Source organism: Triplophysa dalaica, chromosome 7 (genome assembly GCF_015846415.1).
Source record: "Triplophysa dalaica isolate WHDGS20190420 chromosome 7, ASM1584641v1, whole genome shotgun sequence".
NCBI classification, from domain to species: domain Eukaryota; kingdom Metazoa; phylum Chordata; class Actinopteri; order Cypriniformes; family Nemacheilidae; genus Triplophysa; species Triplophysa dalaica.
In genome coordinates, this window is record NC_079548.1 from 11,636,756 (window position 1) to 11,661,997 (window position 25,242).

Consider the following 25,242-nt stretch of genomic DNA (forward strand, 5'->3'; position numbering starts at 1 on the left):
GTTGTCAGTAGTTTAAAAACCTAAACGTTTGTTAGGTCAAGGACAGTAAAAGTGGTCCATGACCAAAATGCAGGTAGCATTAATTTCATTTCTAAAACATCTGTAGAAATTATGACATCTATTTGTTTTCATCATTTTTATTAAACAACTCTGTAGTACAGCATAACAACCACAGACATAAGGAGCATAGCACACTTATGCAACTTCCTCCTTGGCGATGCGATCTTTCTTGAGGGGTCCCTGTAAAACAGAAAAATCAGTTAAGAGATGTGGTCACCCCAGGGGGAAGAAAACCCTACTTTTCAGTTTAAGTGATACAACTGGTTTTTTGTCATCAGAGAGTGAACAGGGAGAAAGCACAAGGCACGACTCCCCTGCCTCAATGAGTGTTACTTTTGCACTGGAATGGAACCAAATCTCAGATGGACAGGCTGAAGCAGGTTACGAACAGTGCAGTAGAGGCTTATAACTACATTAACCCAAATAAAGAACGGGCTTTCTGACATCAGGTTATGTTGCTTTTTGCCATATGTGGGCAATTTCACATACTCCATGCAAGATTACCTCTAGTAAAGCCAAAAGCACGAGTACTTGGGAATGAAGATTAAAAATATCTAAATCATGTAACCTTACCATGAAAGCTTTCTTCTCCTCGATGGTCTGGAAGCGACCATGACCAAATTTGGAGGTGGTGTCGATGAATTTGAGGTCGATCTTCTCCAGGGCACGGCGGCTGGTCTGGACCAGGAGAGATTTGCGCAGAGTCAAAACCCTCTTCTTGGTTCCAACCACACAGCCTTTCAGCATGAGGAAGTCATTGGTCACTTCACCATAGTGCACAAAGCCACCCTAATAAAATAAACAACGTCAGTTTGTGACAACCGATTTCAAAAATGAAATATTTATTAGTCAAGCAAAGATTGCACACTAACCAGGGGGTTGATGCTCTTGTTTGACAGATCGTAATCAGTAGAGGCATTGTTCTTCACCACTTTGCCATCCTTGGTATGGAAGCCCACGCCAATTTTGTAGATCTAAAGTGAAAAGTCATGAGAATTGCTGCAGGAAACAAGCTAAATTGTTCACAAAATAACCTTCTCACCTTCTTGTTGAGTTCAGTGCGGTGATGGTAACCCTTCTGACCAGCACGAGCAACGGAGAAGGCCACACGGGCAGGATGCCAGGCACCGATACAGGCCACCTTACGCAGACCACGATGGGTCTTGCGGGGCAGCTTCTTTGTGTGCCAACGGCTTGTCACACCTAGAAAAACAAAACTGATTAGCAAAATTCTCGTACAGGTTCTTCAGTTGTGGCATCTATGGCAAGTGTGCTGTCAGAAGGAAGGCAGCATGGGATTTTCCTCATGCATTTCGGGCGCCATGCCTGACGCTATTAATCCATGTATTTCATCATTAAAAGCACAATGTTTAGAGAGACAATGTCACTAGGCACTTGAAAGTCACATACCCTTGTATCCGTGACCCTTGGTCACTCCGATAACATCAATCATCTCATCCTGAGAAAAGACGTTTGAGATGGGAACAGCCTGCTCAAGCTTCTCTCTTGCCCAGTCAACCTTGTCAGCAATTGAGCCTCCGTTCAACTGAACCTCCATCAGATGAGATTTCTTTTGTCTGTGGGGAAGCAGGCGCATCTGGAGAAAAAAAGGAATGTTAGCAAAGTACAAGAATGAAGACTCAGCTCTGCTCTTACAAAGACCCAAAAGCTCACCTGTGTGTGCGCAATGATGCGAATGATCTGGCAGTACTTCTTCATGGAGTTAAAGTCTTTCTCCAGCTGCTTCTTGCCCTCTTCATCTTGCCACCTCTTGCAGTACTTTGTAAAAGCCTTCTTTTTAGACTTGTACCTGTAGATGGCAGGAGGGGGTGGGGAGGGACAAAAACCGGTTGGCACAGTTCCTTCATAACCAAAATGGCCATTGGAAGGAAACTGGGCACGGCTGAACTCCCATCCTTATGGGAATAGGTGGGCATTGTCAGCACTAGGTTTTTCAGCTCATGGCACGGATTCTAAGGAGCCCTTTCCACCGGCCAGAGGAGCCCGGAGCTCATCAGGGCACGAGGCACCTGAGCGGAGCTGCACCACACCGACATGTTAGATTGGCTCAGAAAAAACACCCTCATTGTTTACTCTGGCCAACTAATTTTAGCTCCAGTACATGCACTAAGTGTACAGGATTTATAAACTACGCCATTATTCTTACCAGTTCTTGTAGAAGCGACGTTTGCACTCATCACTCATGTGCTCTGCAAAGACTGTCTTGAAGGAGCGCAGACCACGAGGAGTCATGACGTATCCAACAACTCCCACAACAATCATGGGAGGAGTCTCCACAACAGTGACTGCCTCGACCACCTCCTTTTTGTTGACCTCTGTTTAAGCAAAAAATAATTCATGAAAAAAAAAAACATGGAATAAACTAATGTTCAATTAATCAAATAAAGTGTTTGAGATCTTTACAATTTACGAGACCGCTCTCAGTACTCGACATTCAGCATGGGCTTGTGGCCCAAATATGTCCGCCCGTCGAGAGTATCATCACTGGCAGACACTTATGTATAAACTAAGCCCAACATCTAAAAAGATTTTGTGCGATATGAAAGCATGAAGCAACTCACTTGAGCCAGGTCTGTCGACCTCACGGACGATGTGGGTCATGCCAGCCTTGTAGCCAAGGAAGGCAGTCAGGTGAACAGGCTTGCTGGAGTCATCTTTGGGAAAACTCTTCACCTTGCCACGATGGCGACGGCACCTCTTGCGGGGCAGGAAGCCCAGAGATCCGTGGCGTGGGGCCGAAAACTTACGGTGAGACTAAAATATAAACGAATATATGAGTTCGTTAGAATGTTGAGGGAGCCAAAACTACTATAAATGCAGTCTCACTCGGTAGGTCACATTTAGCAAAAAAATACATCTTAATGAAACGAGCGGACTGTGCATGTATGCGTGTCTCACGGCAGGGCCTACTCATGCCTGGATATATCACAACACCACATACAATAATTTAACAAGGAGTGAATATTAAAGTATCTAGTTATCTTGTTTTTAAATATCACGTTCCCTTTAGGGTTTTATAAAACGTCTTTTAAATCACACCATTGAAGTTAGGAGGGATATGCTAAACAGCTCGCTGCCATTTTCCCGTATGGCGAATACATGTGCTAAATGCTCAAAATATAACATAATAATTACATCAAACTTCAGTACACCTATAGGAGGTGTTGTATAGAACAGTATGTATGTTAAATCAAAAGGATGGCTCTGATTTAAGTCAGATTCTTAAAGCAAGCCTTAACTCACCATCTTGTCCCTAGACCGATTGAAAGAGAGCGATGTGAAGGCGGCGCCTCCTTTTAAAGCAAGACGCGCGTACGTATTTGCGTCACCACGTACGCGTCCCACTCTTGAATGATACGTCCCTCGTTGTCGCCCTCTATGGGCATATTCTTTAGTTTCACCTTTAGTTAATATCTAAACTTTTTTCCACTGCTACGTTAAATTCAATGTCAAACACACTTTTTTCAAATATTTGTAGTTTGAATGTAATGAGACATGATATTTTTAAATCATATTAAATAAAAACAGATAAGATTTTACATTTACATTTAGTCATTTGGAAGACGCTTTTATCCAAAGCGACTTACATTGGACTTATTACAGGGACAATCCCCCTGGAGCAGCATGGAGTGAAGTGTCTTGCTCAAGGACACACTGGTGGTGGCTGCTGGGATCGAACCAGCAACCTTTGATTTATCAGTTCAGTGGTTTAACCCACTAGACCTCCATCTCATAAGATACGTTACAAAAAAATTGTATTTTTTTACATTAAGTAAACGCATTAGCTAACATGACAAAATGAACTAATTAAACACTAATTGTAATTACTAATTAATCCTTTTAGAATTTACTACTCTTATCTAAAGTTGTACCTGTTAACATTACCTAATGCTAAAATGATCAAAAAAATTATAAATGTGTGCGATATGAGATTATTAAGAGGCTATATTGTTCAGTTTAGTTTATTTTAGCTATGCATTAACTAATGTTAACAAACACAACCTTTTTGTAAAGTGTTACCAAATTAATTTTCGTCAATTATTTATTTGGTCTATTACTACTGATAAAAAGTGTATTGTGCAGGAAATCTATAATGTGATGTTTAATCAAAAAGTACAGAAAATACAGAAGGTAAGCATGCATACTGGCGTTTATAAAATGTTTATTCTTCACATTCAAGTGTGTTTTAACAAAATATCAAGGGATCTATAAAACAAGTAGTCACACAAAATCCATTCCATGACATATAAAACAAACTTAAGGGAACAAATCGAGTTCTCAAGCTGAGTTGGCACTGCTACATACCCTTAAGAATAAACATCCTATTGGTTACACAGTGCCGTCCCAAGTGCACGGCCAATTTTTTTTTAATGAGCCTTCTCTCACATTTACCTCGAAATTAAATCTATGACTCAACCATGTAGGATGCTTAAATTATAGTACTTGAATACATAGGTGACAGAAATGTATCTCTAAATTGAACTTTTAGGATAACAAGTGTTTAAATGGTATTTTTTTATTTTGTGTGAGAACGGTCATTTTAAACCATCCCTACCATTAGATTTTAGGGAGAACTGTCCTTGCCTTACATTGACCCTAAACCTGAAAATATCACAGCTGTTTTTCATCCAGTGCCTATCCGAAGTTGCGGAATCAGAATTGCTTTCAATAGACAAAAACTGTGTCGAGCTGAATATGACATTTCTTAAACATAAACAGCAGAGGGCATCACAGTGTCTTTAATAAAATGGACTTCAAGTCATGCATGGAGACCCATGCTGAATGTCACATCCAACCGGCAGCCATTTTAATAAGTGGTGATTTTAGAGGTGGTAGTCTTCCTGTCGGCATGCTTTGGTATCCTTCCCGTTTAAGGCATCACAGGGTTGCAGGGAACATTGTGCATTAATGACTGTATCATAGTTACGAGGTTAGGTCTCATGCGCAAGGTATCATTTAAAATCTTACAGCTTTTTGATTCCTTGTGCAAGTCTTTAGGACCATCAGCAGACAATGCTGGAATTTAGTCATCAGCATTTGCAGTAGATAAACAGCCGTATTAAAAAAAAGAGGAGTCTCTCTTTTGCGCACAGATTTTTCTCAACGTGAGCTTGTTTGGTCCCGAGTTTGGGAGGGATAGCTGAAAAACCGCAGGACCTCTCGCCCACCTCAGATTGCACACCTTGCCTGATCCAGATTGCGCTTTTGAAAGAATGTCTTTCCAAACTCGTAAGTGCTGATCATGACTGCACATGCCGGAGCAACTTTGATCACTCTTGGAAGGAAACCTACAAATGCAAAGGAATATATTAAGAAATATAAATAAGAAAATATACTTAGAAATATATCAAGCATTCTGTTGTTTTCAGAATGAACGGAGATGCGTATAGATCTACCAAATAGAATCGCAACAACCCTCCAGGCATTTTCAGATGTTCAGACAAAAACGGTCACAAACAAAACACAGAGGTGTAAAAAGTACTCAAAAATGTTACTCAAGTGAAAGTACAAGTATCTGGCAAGAAATATACTCGAGTAAAAGTAAAACGTACCAAATTAAAATTGTACTTGAATAAAAGTAAATGTAACTATAAATCTATAGAGATTCTTGTTCAAGCATTTAATCTTTCACAATATGAAGTGAATGAACCACATGCAATGTTTTAGCCTGCTTTAGAAATGATTGTATTTAATTGTATTTAAATTTACCAAACTACAAGACATGCCTATATTAATATGCAACATGCTACTCAAGGTTGTAAAACCTCTGGTTTAACTTCAACAGAAGCTCATTTTCAGAATTGTTAGAGTCAAGATAGGCAGATATTTCCTCTGTGAGTGGTAGACAAAGAACACACTTCATCTTATACAAATCCTTAATCACTCCTCTACAAGAAGGCCACCGGTGCTCTTGGTCCTGTGGCGGGTTTTGAACTATTTTAGCTGCTGAATCGTGTACCTCTATTTTCTTCCAATGATTATTTCTCTCAGGTCCAGTTCAAGCAAGGTGCTGTGCATTGTGGTAATTGATGTGACATGACCTCACTTCAAAAGGACCAATGAACACAACTGTCCAATTTCATTGAATGTTAAAACGAATCTCATCGGCTGAATAAATAACATTTTAATTAAACTGGTTATCAGTGCAGTTCAGTTGGTTCATTAGTAGTAAGGGAAGATAGCGGAAAGTGAGACTCCAAAAATGAGTACTTTTTGAGTATAAAATTAATAATTGGGGGAAAACAAAGGAGTAAAACATACTTTTTTTCTTTAAAAATGTAATTAAGTAAGTACAAGTAGTGATGGGGAAGTGAAGCTTTCTGAACCACTGAAGCTTTCAACAAAATTGTATCGAAGCTTTCTGAATCAGAGTTCGACTATGACCTCTGCTGGTGAAAGTGTGGGAAAGCGCTGTGTCTCAAAATGTTTCACTATTGACAAACACATTCATTTTATAATCAATAATGAATTAATAAATTAATGAATTTTGTGTGGATTAGTCAATTAATAAATCCACATATTCAGTACATGACAACAATCTGTTTTACATAGGCCCTACTCCTAATAACTCAAAAAATAAACATAACATTTTGTATTGTGGATGTGGATATTTTTCCTGCTTGTAAACAAGTCAAACTCATGAAAAGAGGAAGTTAAAAAATGTAGGTGCATTCACCCAAAAATACACATGCACTTATATACGACTATAGTAAATATTTTGCTGTAACAACCCATGAGGGGTTGGCTTAAGTAGAGAAATGAAGAAAAATTACTCAAGTACTTTAGACTTCTGCCAAAACGTACAACATTGGCTGAGCAAACAGACCTTTTGATAAACAACAATTAAAGAAGAAATCAAGTTTTTTTAACCTTGGAAAAACTACACTCTTCCTCTTAAATTGCATGCTGGTGTTTTTTAATCTGATCAGTGTTGAGTTTGGATAGTGAAGTTATATGACTACAATCTGTCATCAAGGTCACTGAACTACTAGACGTTACCTGCAAACAATCCCCTGTATCCCATGTCCGCCCAAATATTTTTCAGTATGTTCCATGTAGATGATGGTTTCTTCACAGAGGCTCCTGTAAAATGTCCAAACAATCATAAAATTTGATGCATGACAAATAAAATCAACTATAACTCTACCATTGTTCATTAAAGTATTGACATCAAATGTTTGTTAACATCCTGGTTAGATTACATCACTCTATTTAATGAGTTAACTACTCCACAGGTAACACTATTCGAGATGTGATACCTTGACGAGCCTCCATTTCTCCTAGCTGGATTTGTCTGCGTGTTTTCACCACGTCAAACGGCAGGGTCAGAATTGCGGCGATCTGAGTAAAAAAAAAAAACATTAATTTATTCATCAGGTGTTTATGACACATTTAGGCTCTAAAAGAACAGAGATTCTAAACAGAAACATCGTGGCAGGGAGAACTTAGATCAATTCTAGAAATCCAAGATTATATTATAGTAATCCAATTCTAACACTAATGCAAAACAAATGTAGTCATATGACACATCTACAATGTTATCATGTGTTTTAGTATGAAATGACAAGAACAACTTTACCCCAATTAGATCTCAATACAGCTTTTTAAAATATCAGTTTCACTCATGTCCTATATTCATCTTGGACAAACGTCAGCATTTGTTCTCAAATAAAAATGGCCTTATTGTCATCTATGTAAACCAGATAAGATAAAATCTCCCAGTTCACTTGTGCTGCACTCTCATGGTTTCATCTTTCCTGTCAACATGCTCTCCATATTGACATTTCCAAACATGTCTATATTAGTTGTATTAGTAATCTAAAGGTAAGTAATATAGCAATAGGATTTTAAATTTGTCTGTATTTAAAGGTCCATTGTGTAATGTTTTAGGAACAATTGACAGAAATGTAACACACATAACTATGTCTTCAGAGGTGTATAAAGACCCTACTTAATGAAACGTTATGTTTTTATCACCTTAGAATGAGCTATTTCAATCTACATACACCGCGGGTCCCCTTGCATAGAATTCGCCATGTTGTGTAAGCCTTGGTAGTGCTTTGAATGCAAGTTCATTATACACCTCTGAACACATAGTTAGTTATGCATATTATTATGATTTTCGGTCAATGGATCCCCCAAATAATTACACACTGGTCCATCAAATGCTCATTTTAGCAGCAGTGAATGGGAGTTAATGAGTTTATAAACATGTTCAATCCCTCAGAGCTCCATTTAGCTGTTTTTAACACAAGCAAGTGTTTTATGTGAATGGTCCCTCGGAGTACACTCACCGCTCCTGAGATGGCCCCTGCTGTAAAACTGATGGTGAAAGACGCCTGTGGCACCCTATATTTCTCGCACAGCTGAGCCTTCACCAGCTCATAGTTGAACCAGTATAATGCTAGTAAAAAAAAAAAACACCCAAAGTGTCAAAGATAGCATCAGGGGGAAATCCATGTACCATTTCATCATCATCACACAAGTAAATAAAACTGACCGGAAAAGGGCACGTCCCGTAGAATCGTGGGTCCCCAACCTCTCCAGAGAGACAGCCAGCCGTCCTGAGCCACGGCCGAGCGGAAACACACCACCAGCTCGCTGTAGGGAAGCCTGCGAGACTGCATCTTAGTCCGGACCAACTCCAGTGGGCTGATCACAGACACAGCTCCCACTGAGCACCACAGAGAGATCGATTTTTGAGTTATTTACTCTCGGAACCTCCAGGCTTAGCATTACGAGTAAAAAAAACAAAGAAGAAGCAAAAAGGAGGAATGTGTACTCACATCTGGCCAGCCCCCCTGCTATGAGGGGGATGTGGTCCCCCTGATAGCCCAAGCCGTAACGCAGGAAGTCTCTCAGCTGGTCGTAACAGGTGAAGTAAATGATTGTGGCAGGAACAGCCATCACACTTCACAAACAAACATATCACACATCTCAATGAGAATTCATAGGAACACTGAGAACTTGTCTAAAAATGACAGTTGTGTCCAATAAAAGACATCTAGGACAGAAATATAGGTCAGAATGCCGTTTGTCTGTAACTGTACATTGGCACTGTGGGTCTTAACTTACAGTGTGGGAGGAAGTCCGCTCCACAGTGACCTGACGCCCTCATGTCGTGTGATCTTCACAAATGCATCCTGCGATACAAAAATAAATACATTATGAATTTGTGTGATTATGAACATCTGGAATCTTGGAACAAGAGAGGAGTGAACGTCGCATGTATATGAATTCCTACCAGAGTCCCGCTGAAGTAAGTGGGGGTTCTGTACAAGCTAGCGCAGGTCGAAACATTCTGACAGACATAGATGTGATCCATCAGTCCATTACAATAGAGAAAACATTTCCCTAAAAAGAAAAACAAATCAAATCAATTTTTGTCTCTGCAGTTTGTACTCTCCATGTCTCCTGTATTTGTGTTTTTACAACATTAGCAAGTACATGATGCAGGTTGGCTTTCCCGAGATCTGTCAATAATTTCCTGGATTCTAAAGGATATGGTACATAGGAAGTCTTAGATAAGATCTTCTATAAATATTGGTGTCCGTTACACAATCCCTGATATAACAGTGTCAACCCAATCCAGGTTTGGCACAAGTTGATTTTCTACTATTTTTAGACATTCTGAGGCAAAGGTTCAAGGTAAATCCTTCCATAAAAAGGAATAAAAACAAACTCACTGGCATTGGCTCAATGTTTTTGTCATTTTCAAGTTAATGTTCTACTCATACGCAGGTTCTTTTATTTAAATTCCATTAACTAAAACTTGTAAACATTTACACACCAGCAGGCTGCTTAGATTTACTGTACTTTTTAACTGCGGAAAAAAGATTTCTGTTGAGTTGAGGGTTGTTTTGTGCACAAGCATTATTTTGCTTTGCAACGTGCCTCAATTTGTATTTGCCCATGTAGGAAACTAGACAAAAGGCCAAACAGGCTTTGTTCAGACAGGCAAAATTTGCTTTTTAATCCGATACACACCTGTTTAACGGTTTGTGATCAAAGAAACAAAAGCTGCATCTGAGTTTACAGTTTAGAAATTCTCAATTCTTTAACCTCCTTTCTGGAATGACAGCCACTCTCACATCATCTGGCTTTGTGCTAACACTGAAATCATTATTAAATCAACGTGAATTTCATCACAAAAAAAAACTGTGCAAACAGATTAGAATTTATACAACAAACAAACATAAACTGCAACCAAGCAATGTTGTCTTATCTTTTGTGAGTGGAAATTAGGGTAAGCATTAGTTAAACGATTATTGTGAGCACAGAGATTTTGGCAACGTGTAAATACTCACATTTTGAAGGCCGAATGACACCAGTCCAGGGCCTTGACTCTGCTGTGAGGGCTATGGGAGAGAGGCATATAGTGCATAGAGCAAATGCAAAGCATGAGGCAAGAATTAAAGCCATTATCAACGGCTTATAGTATGTTATTAGCTGAAGCTTGAAGATTGCAGACTTGTGACAAAAAATTTAGCTAAACCCCAGACTTACTATCTGAAATAGTAAAATTGCAACAGCGCAAGAGCATGAGACCCATCAAGCAGATCTACTTCACAATAAGCCCGTACTATGATGAAGAACATTTATTTTACAGGCATTTGATGGCTGAAGTAAAATTAAAGAGAAACACTTCTGTCTGATGCTATATGTAATTCACGCTACGTTTCAGAAACAATGAAACTGATGCTCAACTAATATAATGACTTCTCTCAGTAGAACTTTCTGAGATTTGTACCTTGATGGAGGGGAGCTTGCTGGGATTGAAGTCTGATCTTGACCACATCCAACGGTGTGACTGAAGTCAAAGTGGAACACAGTGTATTAAAGATTTATCCCCATTGTTTTCATAACCACAACCATGAACTTGCGCAGGTAAAAAAGAAGTTTCCTCTAATGTAAGAAATAAACTTGCTGGTTCTTTACTCACCGAAAAGAGATGTCAGTAACGCCCCAGTGCCAGATGCCAGCATCTGTTGCACGGGCGTAATGGCAGCGGAAGGTCCAGCTGATGGCCCTTCCCCCATCCTGCCAGCCCACCTGAAATAAACAGGGCAATACAGTATATTGCTTGAATCCACCGTACAGGTATCCCATATTCATTCACAACATAATAATATCTTGTTTTTTATGTTTGCCATGTTTTAGCAATGTCATATACACCCAAAAAGGAGCATTCACGCTAAATTATTGACCCGGTTAGAAGTAGGGATTATCATAATGGTTCGGCCCAGCATGCTGATATCTAATCTACTAAACACAGAGCTACGGGTGGGTCACCCTCCCCATAGTCTATACTGTATTACAACTCTTGCAATGAACCAGCACACAGCCTTTGAAGACACACGTCAACGGGAGACTCTGACCACTACTAACTATTCAGTCTCCTGGACGCATTCATCGATAAGAGCCTTTTGTTTGTTCACAGATGCAGATCACAGATTTTTTTCATGGGGTTATACCCCTCCACAGTCAATGCCAGACTCAATTACAACCACAAATACAAGGAAAAAGACAATAAGATAGTAAAATTAACATACACATCACAGATAAAAACAAGCTGGTGTCTCATTTTAAGACCAGGAAGACGAACGAAACGTACCATCAACCCGAATAAATGACGTTACTAACCGAGCAAGTTGATCAAGTCTTGGGTGGCTAAAACATTGCCTGTCCAGAACGAAACAAAAATGGTAAACCTGGTTCCTAATAATGGTTGACAAGAATCATTACGGTACGAAGCATTTAGATAACACTAGACTAAGTTACTCTTTGCTGTGTTTCGTTAACATAAGTTGTATGCTGATCGCATTAAGATGGGAAGCTTGTTTGCGACCCTGTGCCAAGAACTGTGCTCATACGAAGCTAATGAAACGCTAATTTAATACGCAATTTCACGATAGAAATGACGGCTCATATTTATAAGGCATGCAGTTAAATTACCTTTAATCTAAAACGGAGGATGTCTGTCCATAGGGTCGCCTTGTGTCATGCTGAAGCGTGACCTTGCTTCGTGAATGGTTGCGTTTGATCAAAACCCACAGTCAGCAACTGTAAATGAAGTGTGCACTGCGCCCTCTAGCGCCCGATCTGCTGCCAGATATACTAACCGAGCGTTTTTTGTTCCCGCATTGGTCGCTTTTGTTCTGATTCTGGGAAAAATCATTGTCTTATTTTGAACGGTGTTATGCAAAATCTTGAGTAGTGGCCAATTTTTCAGTCACACCCAGAAGCCCAACGTTTTGTTTAATAATTAAAGGTTTGTCATGTACCGTCATGTTCATAATGCTGTGTCAGCCTTGTTATTCTTTGCGTATAAAGAAGGTGCATTCAACAACGAGAATGTTAAAGTCGTGATAACTGTCAAGTTGTTTTAAGTAATCAGATCATGAATCAGTTTAGAAAACCCAAATTCTGCAAAAAGCTAAACAACGTACGTAGATTAAAAATACAAAGACTTGTTTACAGTTACTTAACCTCAGGGGATTTATTAAACATGTTATAAATCCTGAGATCACTCTCAAGACTGCAGGCAGTGTCCTGACTTAAACCTCTCCATAGGAATCATAACATAATGCCATTTATTTAAAACAGTGCTTAGTTTGTATATTCCGAGGTTAATAAAATAATTGTAATCTTTTTATAATTGTGAAAACCAAAAATAACCTTTTTATACATAAATTCAATATTGGGGTTCACATGCTATTTGATCAAATCGAGAACATCGCACCGAAATGTTATTGTACAACCTGCAATTCCAAAACAAATGCAGTGATGTTTCCACTTTCTCAAAACAAAAAGAGCATTTTGTATCAATATCATTTTACAGTCTTTTGAGGGAACACTTGTCTGGATAAAACCTCTTAATCAATTTGAAGGCAACCTCTTTCACTTTGTTTGTCATTTAATATTTGTGTGATAAAGTCGAAAACTTTTTTCCAGTGGATATCTGACATTTACAATTCCTTTCCTGTAAGAAATTACATATGGCAAAGAAAGTTTTGCTGAAATGAACGTCTGATTGTCTGATGTTTTTATTTACTAGAAGAAAAGCTGTTTAATTATTGCTAAGCACTGTTTACCTACAAACAAAAAACATTAGAAAGCATAATAAATGCTTTTGGAATTTCATCAGCCTTGCAAACTCCTCAGGGGTTAAAGGAATTCCATGCTTAGCTAAGAATTAAGAATAATTACATATTGAACCATTGTGATCAAAAAGTTGAGATGCAGAAATAAGAAAACATTTAAACCAGGTATCAGAAAAAAATGAGTTTATACAGTATGCCCTTTTTATTCCAATTAAATATGAAATTGTTTAATTGCGTTTATAGATTAGGGATCAGGCAAATAACTGTTTATTACATTATAATTGGATGTTAAAAAAAATTGTCCACCTAGCTTGGAAAATATAACAGCAGGAATCAGATTTCAAATACAAGAGGGCTGGTTATTATAGTTCTTTATCCAATTTATTTTGAAAGTGTTGTTTAGAGTGGTAAAATCAAGAATGTTTAAACCTCATTTTTCCAAAGGGTTCAAGGGCTGCTTTTCTGAGGAAATGAGTTCTATTTTTCCAAACAATTTTAAGCAGTATTTTATCAATTTGATTTTAGAATTGTATTATCATCATTCAATGCAAGAGCAGCATAAGTTAACCTTAACAGACCTTCATCTTTTGATAATAAGATTATTAATGAGAGATCTCTCTGAAGCCACATACAAAGTTTTGTTTATTTGTACTTTTATTTTGGGATTAAAGTTTAGTCAACATCTTTCTATTTAATTTTTTTGTTACAATGATTCCTAAATATGAAACCTGAACTCAAATTTTAATATCAAACATTTCTGAAGAATGAGAATCTTTAATAGGCATTAATACACATTTTGAGAGGCTTAAGGACAGGCCTGATGATTTGGAGAAAGACTGAATATAGTCTAGAGCACAGGTGTCAAACTCAATTCCTGGAGGGCCGCAGCTCTGCAAAATTAAACTCCAACCCTGATCAAACAAACCTGATTCATCTAATCAAGGTCTTTAGGATTACTAGAAACCTGTAAACAGGTGTGGGTTGAATATGGTTGGAGCTAAACTGTGCAGAGCTGCGGCCATCCACGAATTGAGTTTGACAACATTGGTCTAGAGCTACTGATGTTTGGATTACATCTTGCAAAATAAAGTGTGGTATCGTCGGCAAGCTGACTTTTCAGTATTTGTTTTCCATCCACAGAGATATCACAGATACCACTATAAGAAATATAAGAAGCAAATATCTGAGACACCAATAAAAACAAATATGGGTATATTGGACACCCTTGTCTAATACCACGCAAGTAAAACCTTGGAGAAGTACCATATTTCAATTTAAGTTGTAATTTTTTTTTTTTTTTTAAACCTTACAAAAATATTCGCAAAAACTACATTTCTGTACTGTTTTAAGAATGAAATCATGATCAATTGAATCAAAGGCTTTCTAAAAACCCAGGAAAAGAATATGTTCCACTAATTCATTATAGTCAAGTAAGTCTAAAACGTATCTGATGTTGTCCATTATATGTCTACCTTTCATTCTGTTTGTGTTTCATTTATCACACTATGGAAATATCAAAGCTAAAAATTTATAATCATTGTTGAGAAGTGTGATGGGACGGCAATTGTCCAAACTTGATCTTTCTTGGGTTTAGGGAGTAAAGTGATGGTACCTTGTCTTAAAGTAGGGGGTAAAGCTTCCTTATCAATACTTTCACTAAAAACATGGATTAAAAAGTGAGTCAGTTCGTTAACAGATAGTAAGAAAAGTAAGAGAAGCCACGGAATATAATCATTTTCATATATAATAATGCTTGTGTAAGCAGACGATTACGAAACACAATACATTCTGTACTTTTGTGAATGCCTGCTGTTTGGGAAACACAGTCGCGACAGTACAAAGAGGCAATTACAAAAATATTTTAACAACTCTGGTCAGGCATTTTAAGAATGACAACATTTCTAATGCTGTGTAACAAGATCAGGGACGTCTCATAATGCAGTTACGTGACTTTTTGGAGGAATTTGTTCGGCAAATGTGTTTCTATCTCCCATTATTCGTGTTAACCACTTTTCGCAAAAATTAAAAATCATCTCAAGGGAGCGTACAATTTTCTGGAAAATGGAGGGTTTTTCATTTGAAATTTAGTTAACTAGCACTTGTTTCTGATGCAAAACTTCAAAATGTGAATAAAACCAGAATGATGTAAACCCACTTGTATTGTCATCAGGGGCGTGTTTATAATTTTGGGGGCCATAAGCAAAGTCAAGACTTAGGGCCCCCCGCACATGCATACTAAAAAAAATCGTAGAATTGCACAAGTCATTTTGAGTACATGTAATTGGAATTATTTTACTTTGAACCACATAACAGCACCAAAACATTGTTGACAGTTTGGTCTAAGAATTAACATTCTTTGTTTGGAAATGTTTGATATGCATGTACGCCTCTACCTGTGCCAGGGGTGGCACCACTACCGAAAAAATCAATATGACCCCAACCAAGTTTTCCTTAGTTAAAAAAATTGTCCCCTTCATCTCAGTGGACAAAGATTTTGTGACTTTTCTGCATTTGCTATCTTTATTCACATAAAAATAATTGGCCTTGATTCGATTATTCTGAAGGTATGAAAAAAAAACCAATCAATATGGTCGATACATCAATCTGAAAATGTCCATACATAAATGAAGGTACTACAGCACATTTGCTCCGCAGAAAACGCGCACACACTTGCATATTTGGTTGACAAGGACTCTCCTCAGAATGATGTACAAACTGTATATTATATTCACTTACCTTTACCCTATCCCTGAACCTTACCATCACTGAAAAAATTGCCAATTTTTTATTTTAAAAATATCATCAGTTAGTATGTTTTTTTTCCGATTTAGTTTACAAGGACACAGGAAGTGTGTTTACTTTGTTATACAAGTCAAAAGACAATATTTCACATTCAAGCTAATGGTATAGTTGAGGAATGTACAATAACTACAATGGTACTTCACATCGCCCAAAACCCAGCATTAATGTATAGATGAGAAATAAAAAAAAATATATACATGATTTTTATCATTAAAATGTATATATGATTTACAATTACTTCTTCAATTGTTGGGGTCATAATGACAGTAGTGCAAACAGGAAATGAGGACCATATGAGGGTTAAAGGAAAGGAGATGACAGAGCTGTAAGTTCTTTAATTTAGCAATAGCACAATGTTCAGTTTATAGTGCAAGCAGTACACGATTAAATGTAGCCAATTTTGCAATATCCAATGACGTACCCATAGTCATAACTGTTTTGACCATAAATCATAGTTATACACATTTTTATGGAAGTGGTCTTAAATAATTTCCTGCACATTTTATGTAATAATTTACAGACAGGAGAATGTTAAACCTTAGGTATCATATACAGTGCCAATGTTGGCTATCCAGTGATGACATGTATGATTAGACGCACAACATAGTTTTCCATTTAGTGCTGTCACAATTATTAAATAATCGTCTCATCAATTATTTGATGTCATTGTAATTATTTCAGATAATCCCAATTATTGTAAATCCAGAACAAGGGTGATCTGCAGTCTCTGAACCATTTAACATCCACTGTCCTTGATCTGCACTCACTGGTACATCCAAATTCAAATTTCTCCATTTGAGTTGTATTAGCTTTGTATATTTTTGTTGATTTCTTATCAGACTTTAGGCAGATAATTTAAAGTGATAATCAGAAGTCAAGAGTAAAAAGGCAAGGACTACTTTTTGGGATTTTTACAGATTTATTTGTGAAACCAAAGGAAGTTTAGAATCTGAGTTTCTGGAAGAACCACTTGTTCTTGCCCGTCTTGTACCTATAAAATAAAACATTCATCGTTATCATTGTGTCACACACACATTGTAGAACAATACATACCACTTTGTCAAAAATATTATTTTGGTCACTGCACAAGAACTGTTCCTTCAATAAGCACTCGTTCATCAACATCAGGATACTTTGAAATATGTGGGCATTTTAACCTTTAAAGGGAAAGTTCATCACAAAATCAAAATTTGTGCAATTTTAATCTCACCCAGATGACATTAGCCATGTTTTGAGAAATTCCAGTGTCTTCGGAGCACAAGTAAATATTTAGGTGACGGAGAGATTCAGGCCTCCTCATAGACAAAATGGTTATAGCTGTTGTCCACGTCCAGAAACATACTTAAGACATCATGAAAATGGTCCATCCACACACAGTGGCTCAATTGAATATAATCCATATATTCTCCTCTGGCTCGTCAGTCTATGGTGTGCTTTCACGAGAGCACTTCGATGCATGCGCATTTGGTTTGGCAAAAAAGTGCAAGTCTTCCTCAACATCAAAAACAACAAACATTTTGTGAAGATCATCTTATATAAAGGGCGTGTCTGCTTGTAAACACAGAGTTGCGCTTACAGGCTTGTCAGTCAGAAAAAGCATTGAATGCGTCAAAGTGCTCTCGTGAACGCGCACCATAGATTGAAGTCATTGTTTTGGTTTATTTTTCGCACAGAAAGAATTGCAGTCACTTCAAAAAATGCAACTGAGCCATTATGAGCAGATGGACCAATTTAACAAAGTCTTTAGTACTTTTCTGGACCTTGACAACAACAATAACCATTATGTCTATGAGGAGGCCTGGAAATCTCTCAGATGTCACCTACACATCTTGTGCTCTGAAGGTCTCAAAACATGTTAAACGTCATGAGGGCGTGTAAAAAAAAAAAAAGTGTGGTGAAGTGAAAGTGACCTTTTTGTCAGATATGGCGACCCATAACCGAAATGTGACCTCTGCATTTAACCCACCCAGAGAGTAGTGAACACACGCAAAGCAAGTCACACATACACTCAAGCAGGGGGCAGTTATTGCTGCCGCTCCCGGGGAGCAAGTAGGGGTAAGGTGGTTTTCTCAAGATTTATTATTGCACTTTGGCCCTGGGTTTTTTGGAAGTGTGGGAATGTTGAAAGAATTGTGACAGAAACATACCTCTCCTCAAACTTAACCTTGGCCTCCCTCCTAGCTTTACGCTTCAGAGCAGGGTCCCTGAAAACATCCTTGTTGACAACAGTTTTGTCCAGAGGAATGTCAACAGAGTACCTGAAAAAAATGACAGACAGCTTGAAGCAGCAAAAAATGTTTAACGAAAGTGTGTTCCACAACAGTGTGTAACAAAACTCCTCCTAACAGCTTAATACAGATGTGCCTTCAAGACCCACAGACACGAAACAAATCAATTATAGACCATTTTCTGCTTTTAACTGGAACAAAGACTTTAAAAATCTAAGCTTTTTTAATTTGCTAGTTGTACAAGATTGCACTGGTGAGCTTTTGGGACACCAGAATCGATAGAGTAATTTCCCGTCATATAACACTGTATGGGAAAAGGCAAATTTTTGGAAGGCAAATATGAGTGTTTTTCAAATAAAAAAGAATATACAAGCGATAGATAGATCCTCTTTAAATTGCTGAGCACTTAGTAAAGGCAAAACAATTTGATTGGTGTATAAGACCAGAAATTAGTCGTTGACTCCAGCGTCAGAAAAGCTCACCGGCGCCATCTTGTGGATCTATCCCATTGCTTTCACAAAAGATAACTCAATGAAATTCTACAAGTGGTTTTTGACGCTATATAAATGCCACCCAGACATTTAATTCCAAGAAATCAATAATAGGGCACAAACTAGGCAGGCCCAAGAAAAGGTTAAAAAACACTGAACATACTAGCAAAGACATGCAATTCCAGGGAATGAGACCTACAAACCTACTGTCACAGACATCAGCCTACTTAATGGAATGGACAGAAGATTGTCAGGCAACTTCACTTAAATCTTCAAAATGTACATACCTGGTTGGCATCAGGTGGTTGTAGTTGAATACCTTGACAAAGGCCTTGATCTTGGACCTCTTGGCAATTTTCTTCTTGCCCATGGTTGTTGTGACTTTACGGGGATAGCGGTCGATGCCTGCAACCAGAGCGTGGCTGTATGGACGGTCTGTTGTGCCATCGTCAATATTCTACAAACAGAAAAGGAGAATTAAAATGAAATACAAATGAAATCCATTCTCATTTTGAAAATGAGATTGATGTCTTATTGTACATGAAGTTACCTTAACTATCACAGCCTTGCGTCCGGCATAACGTCCAGCCAGGACCATCACCACTTTGCCAGGCTTCATAAACTTGCCCATCTCTGAAAAATATGAGCCGGCATGTTACAATAATGACACGTGAGGAAACAACAACAGATAACAACAAACAGTAAAACAGTGTGGCCGGCTTTTGGTCAAACAATTCTTAAAATTGATACGTGATAATAGTGTCGAAATGATTTGACCATAACTCTTAATTCAATGCAGCAAATGTACGTTACAGCACTAGTACGCAAGCAGGCGTGAATACGTTTAGCTTTATTCGCGCTATGCTAACCGGTTGTATTAAAACGTTTGGTGAATGGTCTAGTTTTAATCACGTCGTTTACTTTACATTATTAATTTGTAGTGCACACGGGCAATAATAAACACATACTGGCGTTAATTCCTCAGCTAGTGGACGGGAAACTGCGATAGGAAGAAGCGGACTAATAAACCACCTATCTCAAAGTGTTACAGTTATATACAGGCAATCATCACATTAGATCATCGATAGGGATATTCTCTCTAAAGATTGTATGGAAGAAAGACCAACGGTGCTTATTTGTTTATCGATGGACATGGATTATTTTCTCTTGTATAAAACTTACTGATGGTGCTCTATGGCCGACGAAAACAGGAAAGGAAGTAGAAAGCGCGAGCGTGACCCTTGACACCTGCAAGGAATGACGTATTTCCGCCGGTTTGTTCTACGGCGTGAGAATACGCGTTGCACCCTCTACTGCTAAAATTGAAAACAGCAGTTCAATGTTTAATAAAATTGTGTTAAATTTTTAAATACATTTTTTTACAGTTTAAAATTTTACAGAAAATAGTAAAACCGGAAGGAAACGAGACAGCACCGTATTCGAAGAGTATCAAGACATTTAATCAACATATTTTACTGAAAAGACACCATCATTACATCCAAATATGATGGCACAATTTAACAAGAGAATAAACCTTAAACTTAATTTAAATAATCGCAGCAGTGTTGTAATTGAAATAGTTTTTCTGCCTATGATCTACACAGAACAAACTTGAGAGAAACAGAAAGATTTCTATTGAAATGTTAAATTGAAATAAGCACATGAGACCATGAATCACAAGCATCCAAACGCGTCTTAATAGTGCAGAAAAATGCATTCAGTGCTTAAACTGTTTACTGAATATCGTCTTCCACAAAGGGTATTTAGAAAACTTGAATAAGGAATGTGGAATCACAAATGAAGAAGGGTACAGCAGCAGCATACAATTTCAGGGACGGTACATTCAATGTTAAAGAGCAGTAAACAGGATACTATAGGACCATAACATACCATATATAATTCAGTCAGGATTAATGTGCAGCATATCAATTCTTATTCAGAACAATTATTTGATTATCTTCATAACATTGTTTGACACTAGGCTGATCTGATGTAGTCACAGGATTCTGATAATTTTTGTCAGAGTTTTCTACAATCAGTTATACAGCAACGACTGGCTGAAACGGGCCAGTCTATGAAATCGGAAAGTCCAATGACACACAACAACAATATAGCATTTCTGATTTTATATGTTGCATTTTGTTTGAACTTAATGACCTGAGTTTTTTTTCCACATAGGTGAGATCTCATTATCATGCATGGTCACCTTAGACAGTGATAAGAGCACAGAGCAACAGAGCTGACTGTGTTGAACACTAGTAAATGAAATCATGATTTGTATCAAGTGTATCTGTACAATCTCAGTTTAGTTTATGTTGAAACATTATTACAATAATGCATCTTAAACATACACAATGGTTTCAGTAATCATACAGTAATGTGATTAATTTTGGTAAAAGCCGGACATAACAAATCTACTCAATGGTTAGTTGTTTGTGTGTAGGCAGTCACATCCTCACGGTCACTGAACTGAGGGAATTTTCTTTGAGGTTCGATCAATGCACCATATTAACACTTGTCTTCATCATCCTCTTGACAACAGAGAAGAATAAAGGCATTTGGCCTATATCAGCTTAGTGTCACAGAAAAAAGTGCATGAGTTGTTTATTTCTTAACTGTTCTAGTTCCAAAACAAATATTTTTTCATATGATTCGCATTTATGAATAAAAGGAATTGATGCTACAAAATAGGAGTGTTGGAGTCACATTCATTAAAGGGATAGTTCACCCAAAAAATAAATTTCTGTCATCATTTGCTCACCCTTAAGTTGTTCCAACCTGCGTAAATTTTGTTGTTCTGCTAAACACAAAGAAAAATATTTAGAAGAATTTTGAAACCAAAAAGATTTGGGCCGCTATAGACTTTCATAGCAGGGAAAGAATAGTAGGGTAGTTAATGGTACCCCAGAACTGTTGAGTTTTCCACATACTTTAAAATATCTTCTTTCGTATTCAAGATTTTTATATGGTTTTGGAACAACTTGGAGGGTGAGTAAAAAATGTTCATGTTTCGGTGAACTGTCCCTTTAATAAGACCCAACATCACTTCTGTTTTCTCCACTCAACAGTTCTAAAACTGATTTACCTGTATATTTATTTGAACTTGCCCACTTTAGATCACAAAATCCAGCACATAATTTCTATGCTTAGAAAGCATCTTTGATGTTTTTCAGTTGCCTGACAGCCAAGTCAACAGGCAGCTTGAATTTGAGGTGGCTGAGGCGACCCAAAATGCGCAGGGCACCCTCAAAACCGGTTTGAGCCATGTAGCTCCAGGGTTGGTAGTGACAGTGTATTAGTGTTCCAGACTTACACAGCAGGTTGAGCCAAGACACAAGCCTTTGCTCATTGAGTGCCATGCACACCAAGGCCTTGAATTCAGAATCTGCACTGCGTTTATATCGTCCATGCTCTTTAAGAACCGTATGTATTGCCCACAAAAGAGACTGCTTTGGAGTGACTGTCACCGGACCGCCCCCTAAGGGTAAACTGAAGGATTGTGAGAGCTGACGGGCAGGCGATTCCACAAATGCCTGGCCGTTTTTTGAATGATAGTACTTGACAAAAAGTTCCCATGGATGCAGGTTCTGTGGAGAAGAGCTGACGGGCAGCAGGCAGGAAATGGGTGCGAGCACCAAGCTCATGCCCTGGGAAGGAGTGTACAAGCCGTTAGCCAGCAAGTCCCGCAGCGCCATGGCCAGCTCCTTACGCACAGAAGCGGTCAGGTCGTCCTGAGGTCCTCCCGGTGACAGGCAGGTGGTGTAGCTGACCACATGTTCCTCCTGAGAGGAGGGCTGAAGACGAGAGGCTTGGAGACAAACGCGCTCTACGGCTCCCTCCAGTTTCTGCAGCAGTGGGCCGTAATCTTGAGCTTCACGTCCCTGGGACCACACATTCTGGGGCATGTGGCCTGAAGCACATCCAAACTGGCTCAAAGCAAAGATCTGCAGGACAGCTAAGGCTTTCTGGATCAGCTGAAGGCCAGTTTCTCGCATCCTCTGTGCTTGTTCAGGGTCCACTTGGGGGGAAATCGTTATAATTAATTTCTTAGATGCTTTCGTCTAAATCTTAACACTTTGCGCCTTTAGAAAGTGTATTCAGCTATAACATATGCATAATCACCTTGCTTCAATCCTCCAGTGCCACCTGTGTTTGCGCCAGCTCCTCGGACCTGTTGGCTCTTCACACCCTCATTTAAAAGAGGATTACCCACCTCATCTGAGAAAGGCAAGATGAGAAATGACAGTGAGACGGTTTCATTTTCTTTTTTCAAACTCAACAACCTAACAACAAATGACAATATTGTTCAGGGCAGAGCTAGAAGTTAGTCACCTTGTATGAAGTTAATAAACATCTCCAGGTCTCTGATCTGAGTTTTCAGCTGCTCAACCAGTTGCTCTTTGACTCTGACTGGGTTGACTATCTGAGCAATGGCCGAATCCACTCTCTGTCGGAGCTCCTCTGGTGTGAGATTCCCAATGTCTTCATTGAGGTTTACATCCAGCTTCTTAATTAGCTCATCGATTATCACCTATTAAAAATAATCCCCAATAACGGTTCAAAATTCATAGATTGTCATTCAAAAATGTGACACTCAGAATTATGTCGACTGCATGAGAGGATATTATCAATGAATACCTTCTGCCTCTCCATGACAACAGACTGAGGCAATGAGTCATAGCTGCCCTCCTGGTAGGCGAAGCGTTCCAGGTCATCGAGTTGAGTCTTCAGCTGAAAAATCAACTCCTTCTGCTTATTTCTTTGGGCTTCCAGACGTTCCCTCTTGTCTCTCTCACTCTACATTTTAAAAACGCACAGGTCAGACAAACTTTGCTGAAATGCTATTACGTCATAAAGACTTCATGGTAGTAAAATGCTACACACAATAACAACAAACAAAATAAAGTCATATGTGAGAGTTTATATTATCTCATATTGAAAGAACTAAACTAAACCATATAAGAATTGTGTTGTATAGAAAAAAATGAAAGAAAACCCTACAGTTGCTCAAAAATAACAGACATTTAATAAAAATTAGTGCAGGGGGTTCATGTTTATGGTACTTACCAGCTCACCCTGCAAGCAAAGTGTGAGCATATAAGGAAATAAGGAGAAAGGATGCGATTTAAATAAATCACTTTTAGGAATAAACGAAAATCCCAGCACATGAGACAACAGAAAGAAAAGCAGAGAAATAACAAGATTTTTAAATGTTCTTCATGTTTGGCTTGATTGTGTGAGCTGATATGAATGGCGAAGAAACGATATTGATGCTGCCAAATTATATATTGTGGTAATTGTCTTGTGGTAAACTGTGACTGACTATTTTCATGTTTGGAGATCTGCATTGTACATGGAATTCATGTAGATATGGTTTCAAAGGCTATTGAAGAGAGGTCTATTATAAAACAAACAGGATTAGTAACTGTATATATTATATAAACTAGAGCATCTCATCCCGCCCAGCAAAGTACTTGTTTTGAGATAATATCTGGCATCTGGTGAGCCGCTCTGCAGGCGTTCATCTTTCAAAACATTAGTACCAGGATGCAGCTCACTAGGTTTTCAGAAACGAAAACCAATGAAACTCACAGAGTTCTCCAACATCTGAGCATCCTGTGATCTGCACCCGATGACGTGAGGGCATCCTTTGAAAGCAAACTCCTCCAGCTCCAGCAGCATCCTCTCCTTCTCTTCGCTCTGCGCATGGACGATCTGTTTGAGTCGAAACTGCACTTGAGCGAAGTGAGAGGTTAATGCGAGAAGCGATGAATTCAGCTGCTCCTGCTCTACCTCCAGCTTACGCAGTTTCGATGCCATCCCTGCCTCGCTGGAAAACACAGAACCAGACTGCGCGCCCCCTTTCCAATGCTCATCCTCCGGGCTGGCCACGGCTCCCACCGGCGCCCAGCGTTCCCCGGCTCCCGCGAAGGCAGCCTCGCTGTCGGAAGTGGACAAGTCCTCCGTCGACATATTGCGGTAGACAGCCTTGCTGCCCCTTAATACTGTTTAGAGTTACACAAGTTTAACTGATCCACAATATTCAGTACCTTGCAAAATATACCCAACGATCGCATTTAGCAGGTGCACCGCAGTATTAGTTTATCCTTAAGATTACGTCTTCGGAAAACATTGCAACGTAATCGCAATGGCTCAGATCTGGCAACTATGTGGATCCACCTTACCAACGAGCTAGCACACGATATAGTCCATCAATGTCTTCTATACATTCGTGAGTGCGTGACGGATGTTTACGTCAGTGCGCAAAGACGTCAGCGAGGCGCACAGATATATCTAGCAGCGTTTCTGTTCATATTTACTTTTCTCACTATTCTCACTGTTTGTCTTAAATACCACACCCTAATGTCAATGGTTAGGAATGCGTCTTACTCTAGACCTTACACTCGACTGACCCAGCAGAGATTTACGAAAATTAACCATTAATTAAAGGAAAAGTGTAGTACATTTACATTTAGTCATTTAGCAGACGCTTTTATCCCTTTTATGGGGTAAGCAATGGAAGCATTCGGGACAGCA

At 38.6% G+C, this 25,242-nt stretch overlaps 4 protein-coding genes and 2 non-coding genes across 8 annotated transcripts; all 6 read right to left on the reverse strand.

Annotated features, from left to right (window-relative positions):
• Nucleotides 1–121: 121 nt before the first annotated feature.
• On the reverse strand, nt 122–3,384 carry rpl3 (ribosomal protein L3). Its single transcript, XM_056752991.1, has 9 exons — nt 3,325–3,384; nt 2,643–2,835; nt 2,228–2,396; nt 1,735–1,870; nt 1,471–1,657; nt 1,103–1,263; nt 933–1,034; nt 634–849; nt 122–240 (listed from the first exon to the last, which is right to left on the reverse strand). Exons 1-9 carry the CDS (start codon nt 3,325–3,327, stop codon nt 196–198), a joined length of 1,212 nt encoding a protein of 403 aa, XP_056608969.1. The 5' UTR covers nt 3,328–3,384; the 3' UTR covers nt 122–195.
• Nucleotides 327–456, reverse strand: LOC130427027 (small nucleolar RNA SNORA54). Its single transcript, XR_008907274.1, has one exon. It is a non-coding gene; the product is annotated as a small nucleolar RNA SNORA54 (small nucleolar RNA).
• On the reverse strand, nt 1,330–1,426 carry LOC130427029 (small nucleolar RNA U83B). The gene has a single exon (XR_008907276.1). It is a non-coding gene; the product is annotated as a small nucleolar RNA U83B (small nucleolar RNA).
• Nucleotides 3,385–4,226: 842 nt separating the features above from the next.
• Nucleotides 4,227–12,192, reverse strand: slc25a39 (solute carrier family 25 member 39). Of its 3 annotated transcripts, none has more exons than XM_056752995.1 (12): nt 12,037–12,192; nt 11,024–11,133; nt 10,832–10,891; nt 10,389–10,439; nt 9,326–9,435; nt 9,157–9,224; nt 8,868–8,992; nt 8,582–8,755; nt 8,376–8,485; nt 7,341–7,422; nt 7,081–7,164; nt 4,227–5,369 (listed from the first exon to the last, which is right to left on the reverse strand). In XM_056752995.1, exons 2-12 carry the CDS (start codon nt 11,118–11,120, stop codon nt 5,251–5,253), a joined length of 1,080 nt encoding a protein of 359 aa, XP_056608973.1. In that variant the 5' UTR covers nt 11,121–11,133; nt 12,037–12,192; the 3' UTR covers nt 4,227–5,250. The 3 variants fall into 3 exon arrangements, with proteins under 3 accessions (XP_056608973.1, XP_056608971.1, XP_056608972.1); XM_056752993.1 differs by lacking the exon at nt 12,037–12,192 and adding an exon at nt 11,634–11,735; XM_056752994.1 differs by lacking the exons at nt 10,389–10,439; nt 12,037–12,192 and adding an exon at nt 11,634–11,735.
• Nucleotides 12,193–16,885: 4,693 nt separating this feature from the next.
• rpl27 (ribosomal protein L27) lies at nt 16,886–20,019 on the reverse strand. Its single transcript, XM_056753010.1, has 5 exons — nt 19,888–20,019; nt 19,256–19,338; nt 18,993–19,162; nt 18,134–18,244; nt 16,886–16,977 (listed from the first exon to the last, which is right to left on the reverse strand). The coding sequence occupies exons 2-5, from the start codon at nt 19,334–19,336 to the stop codon at nt 16,929–16,931; spliced, it is 411 nt and encodes a 136-aa protein (XP_056608988.1). The 5' UTR covers nt 19,337–19,338; nt 19,888–20,019; the 3' UTR covers nt 16,886–16,928.
• A 131-nt stretch (nt 20,020–20,150) lies between these two features.
• On the reverse strand, nt 20,151–24,947 carry rundc1 (RUN domain containing 1). Its single transcript, XM_056752984.1, has 5 exons — nt 24,298–24,947; nt 23,344–23,502; nt 23,038–23,236; nt 22,828–22,923; nt 20,151–22,723 (listed from the first exon to the last, which is right to left on the reverse strand). The coding sequence occupies exons 1-5, from the start codon at nt 24,676–24,678 to the stop codon at nt 21,852–21,854; spliced, it is 1,707 nt and encodes a 568-aa protein (XP_056608962.1). The 5' UTR covers nt 24,679–24,947; the 3' UTR covers nt 20,151–21,851.
• Nucleotides 24,948–25,242: the final 295 nt, after the last annotated feature.